The sequence below is a fragment of the Helianthus annuus genome, chromosome 10 (genome assembly GCF_002127325.2).
Source record: "Helianthus annuus cultivar XRQ/B chromosome 10, HanXRQr2.0-SUNRISE, whole genome shotgun sequence".
NCBI lineage: Eukaryota > Viridiplantae > Streptophyta > Magnoliopsida > Asterales > Asteraceae > Helianthus > Helianthus annuus.
Window position 1 is genome coordinate 148003135 of NC_035442.2, and position 4954 is coordinate 148008088.

Here is a 4954-nt window from a genome sequence, read left to right on the forward strand (position 1 = left end):
TATTTGGTCGCGTTATAATAACTTTTAACCAGTGTTATAATGATCCATGGCAGTATCTTTGTGTTGCTCCCCCATCTAACAACCTTTAACCACTGTTACATATAACTACTGCTAGCTAAGGTCTGATACTATTACAACAGACAAAGTAAACAACTGTTTCTTCATTCCACTGCTTCATTCCAAGCAGGGCTTTGGTCTTTAGCAACACTTGACTTAGGGCAGTAGATTAAATAGCAGCACTTTGTCTTCAGCTGTTGTTGTACACAAGCAGTACTTAATGGACAGCAGTTGTAGTATACAAACAGTGGATGACGGCCATCAGATGTTATAACCACTTTAAAGGGGAAATTCTAATGCAAACAACTGCTTAAGAAATATACACTAATGTGTACCAGTTTTGGCTCTTATTACCTGTTTCTCACAAGAACGCAAATGATTGTATTTAACTTTTAATGCTGTTCTTTTATCTTTTTATTTTAGGGGAGAGGTAGTCCGTTGTACTTTGTGGAATGTATATGCACAAGAATTTAATGATTTTTGTCTCAAAACTCTCCGAATGAGACTGTGATGGCTGTCATTCAGCATGCGAGGATTAGGAAGTGTCAGGGTAATTTATATTTGACTGATTTATTTCGTTTAGTTTTCCCAATCTCCGTTTTGTTACATTTTTTAAGAACATTTTTTTATTTCTTTAGTGATTTGTAATGAATTGTTGGATATGTATATTGTTTCTTGCAGGTCAATATACTGTTCAGAGTAATAAGTTTGGAAGTCGTCTATTTCTCAACCAAGAAATTGATGAGATTAATGAACTTCGCAAGAGGTACTATCCGTGATTTATATTTCATATTTTTCATGTTTTTATTAACATAAGTGTGAGTATTAACGCTAATTGTGTTTTTATTTTTATAGTCTTTTAGTGAAACAATTTGAAGCTGGTGCTTCTTCTTCTCAAACCATTCTTTCATCTCAGAGTGTATTTCCTGTCCATCAAGAATTTCTAGTTGAGACTCCTAAGAGACATGTTGATGAAATTATGGAGATTGATAGTGTACGAATAATTCTATATACATTCATAGGCATTTTAATTTTGTTAATGTTTTCTATGTTTTATCAATTGAGCATGTTAATAAAGCTTAATCTGTGATATTGTAGGGAATGTCATGTGTGGTAGTTGCAACGATCAAAATTGTTCAACAAAACTATGGATGGTTTTATCTGGCATGTCGAGACTGTAATAAGAAGGTGTTGACCAAAATTGAGTACTTACAATATGCTAAAACCATTTCTGATGAGGTCATGAATCTGTCACCTGCTTCATTGGTTTGTCCGAAATGCGATAAAGAATGCACATCGATAACCATAAAGTAAGTTAACGTCCGATCTTTTTATGTCCAGAACTGCTATGGTTTTTGTTGTAATTTACTTGGCATTTATTACAGGTTCAAAGTACATCTGAGAGTGCAAGATGGAACTCGCAGTGTTTCTTTTGTGATGTTTGATAAAGATGTAATGAAGCTTATTGGTTCAACTGCGCATGATATAAGGGAACGCCAAGTGAAGCTCGATGATACTGAAACTTTTCCCCATGAAATATCACGGCTGGTTGAAAAGAAGTTGGCGTTTAAAATTGAAGTTTCTGATTACAACCTTAACCATGACTACCACGTCTACACTATCCAAAAAGTATGTGATGATCCGGACATAATTGCTGAATTGGTTGGTGGTAATGGAAATGCTCTTGAGGTTGCTGATGAGGTAAGAGTTTTTGTATATCCTATATTGATTTATTTTTTTCTTCCCAATTTTTGTAGTTTAAATATCTTAATTAAATTCCCTTTTGGTAATATTTTGATATTAGGTGTTTAGTCAAGAAGGTTCAGAAATTAAAGCTGTTCAATTATCTGAATCCTCACAGATGGTCGGTGCTGATATTTCAAAGGTGAATAAGAATTCTACAGTTTTGTTTTTTGGTTTAGTATAGATTATATTACATTATTTGATACCTTAGTAGTTGTTTTGTGATTTAATTGAAGGATGTTGTATTTGTTATGGCCGACTCTTCCGTTGTCGAAGCCGAGAAGGATTCGGCCACCAGTCCAAATGGTAAACGTTCGTTGCAGGATGTGGAAGGTCAAAATGTTGGGAAACTCTCTTCTAATAACAAAAGGAGCCGGAGGAAGCCATCGAGGCTTAACACTTAGCTTCTTTCACGTCGTTATATTTTGATGGTAAACATGCTATGTTTTTTGGTATGTAATTAAGTATGTGGTTCTTTGAAGTTTGGTTGTCGTTGGTAAGTGTTAAACTACTCAAACAGTTGTTTTCTATGTTTTAGATGTTGGTAACTTATGAACTTGGAACATGCGGTAAACCATTATGTGGTTTACTTTTTTTTATTATGCTGGGAAATATAATCTTTGGTTATAATGTGTGCTTTTGATTTGTGAATATAGTATATGGGATGTCTAAATTAGTTTGACATAGTCTAAATTCTACTTTTTAATATAGAGTTTGAATGTATCTTCAGCAGTTGTTGTACACAAGCAGTACTTAAGGGACAGCAGTTGTAGTATACAAACAGTGGATGAGGGCCATCAGCTGCTTATTATCTGTTCCTCTTTAACCACTGTTACATATAACTACTGCCAGCTAAACACTGATACTATTACAATAGACACAGTAAACAACTTTTTCTTCAGTCCACTGCTTCATTCTAAGCAGGGCTTTGGTCTTTAGCAGTACTTGAGTTAGGGCAGTAGATTAAATAGCAGCACTTTGTCTTCAGCAGTTGTTATACACAAGCAGTACTTAAGGAACAGAAGTTGTAGTATAGAAACAGTGGATGAGGGCCATCAGCCGCTTATTATCTGTTCCTCTTTAACCACTGTTACATATAACTACTGCTAGCTAAACACTAATACTATTACAATAGACATAGTAAACAACTGTTTCTTCAGTCCACTGCTTCATTCTAAGCAGGGCTTTGGTCTTTAGCAGTACTTGAGTTAGGGCAGTAGATTAAATAGCAGCACTTTGTCTTCAGCAGTTATTGTACACAAGCAGTACTTAAGGGACAACAGTTGTAGTATACACACAGTGGATGAGGGGCATCAGATGTTATAACCATTTTAAAAGGGAAAGTCTAATGCAAACAGTTGCTTATGATGAATCCACTGATGTGAACCAGTTTTGGCTCTTTTTAGCTATTCCTGTTTAACCACTGTTACATATAACTACTGCTAGCTAAACACTGATACTATTACAATAGACAAAGTAAACAACTGTTTCTTCATTCCACTGCTTCAGTCCAAGCAGGGCTTTGGTCTCTAGCAGCACTTGAGTTAGGGCAGTAGCTTAAATAGCCGGACTTTGTCTTTAGCAGTTGTTGTACACCAGCAGTGCTTAATGGATAGCAGTTGTAGTGTACAAACAGTGGATGAGGCCTATCAGATGTTATAAACACTTTAATTTCAAAAAGTCTAATGCAAACAGCTGTTGATGATGAATCCGCTGATGTGAACCATATTGTTTGCCTCTTATGAATCAACAGTGAATAAGCTTTTGACAAATGTTTTGAGCATCTGTGGTTCTGATGAAAGGAATGATTTAAAGTCTAATGCAAACAGCTGCTTATGATGAATCCACTGATATATTATAATATGTTTTTTAGTATTTGATCGTTCAACCATTCACCAGTTTTGGCTCTTATTATCGTTCCTCTTTAACCACTGTTACATATAACTACGGCTAGCTAAACACTGATACTATTACAATAGACAAAGTAAACCACTGTTTCTTCATTCCACTGCTTCAGTCCAAGCCGGGCTTTGGTCTTTAGCAGCACTTGACTTAGGGCAGTCGATTAAATAGCAACACTTTGTTTTCAATTTTCGTTATATTTTTTGAGTTAAATTGATTTTCGTTATGACAGGATATAATTCATAAATATAATTCTTTGAGTTAAACTTCAACTTTAAATAAGTTGGCTATTTGGTCGCGTTATAGTAACTTCATTGTAGTAACCAATATATTGGTCAAACCAAGACAAGGATGATTAAAAAATATGTAGTATTTAAATCCATATAAATTATGATGTTTCTAAGGGGTCCAATGAATTCCTAATAAAACCAAGACAAGAATGTTTAGAAACATGTAGTAGTTAAATCCATATAAATTTCTTGGTGCACATAAATTATCGGACAATGTGACTCGGTAAAAATCTATCATTAAACTTCAACTCCAAAATATAAATCTTGTGGATCGCGTTGTAATAATTTTATTGTAGGAACCAATATATTGGTAAAACCAAGACAAGGATGATAAAAAAATATGTACTATTTAAATCCATATAAATTATGGATTTTTCAGTTTCACTTGGTTATATTTTTTATACAAAACTAAAGGGCCCCAAATTTGGCTAAATTTGGAATTAAATGGTCTAATTCTTTCAATAATTTCTGGCCCATAAGTTGTGAACCATAAAATCCTGTCAAAGGCCCACAAAATGAATCAGGTATGTTAAATCACCATTTCATATTGTCCGCTATGTTTATAGCTTCTTTTTCGAATGAATCAAAGTGAAGATTTGAAATTAGCGCCAAAAACTCAACCTATAATTCAAGATGCTCTTAGTTTGGAAGCAATGGATGAACACTAAATGGTAGGTTTTTCTATCTCATTTGTTTAAATCTATTCTCAACATTTGATGTGATCATCCACTTATTTAGGTAGGTTTTCAATAGGGATCTTCAATCACCACTAGCTGTTGAGAATAAATGTTTTTTTGGACAGTGATTACAATAATCACCTATAGCTAGTCCTAAATCACACATATATGCTCAATTCTTATGTACAATTATGGAGAGTAAAAAGAATTTGATACCAAGACATAGAGAGTATTTTCCACAGTGTAGTCCCCAACAGTCCAAAGAATCAAGGAAGATAAGAAAGT

At 34.2% G+C, this 4954-nt stretch overlaps 1 protein-coding gene across 1 annotated transcript; it reads left to right on the forward strand.

Moving 5' to 3' along the window:
* Nucleotides 1-567: 567 nt before the first annotated feature.
* LOC110882848 lies at nt 568-2204 on the forward strand. The gene is made up of 7 exons (XM_022130760.1): nt 568-607; nt 739-823; nt 913-1051; nt 1156-1367; nt 1443-1758; nt 1862-1942; nt 2037-2204. Exons 1-7 carry the CDS (start codon nt 568-570, stop codon nt 2202-2204), a joined length of 1041 nt encoding a protein of 346 aa, XP_021986452.1.
* Nucleotides 2205-4954: the final 2750 nt, after the last annotated feature.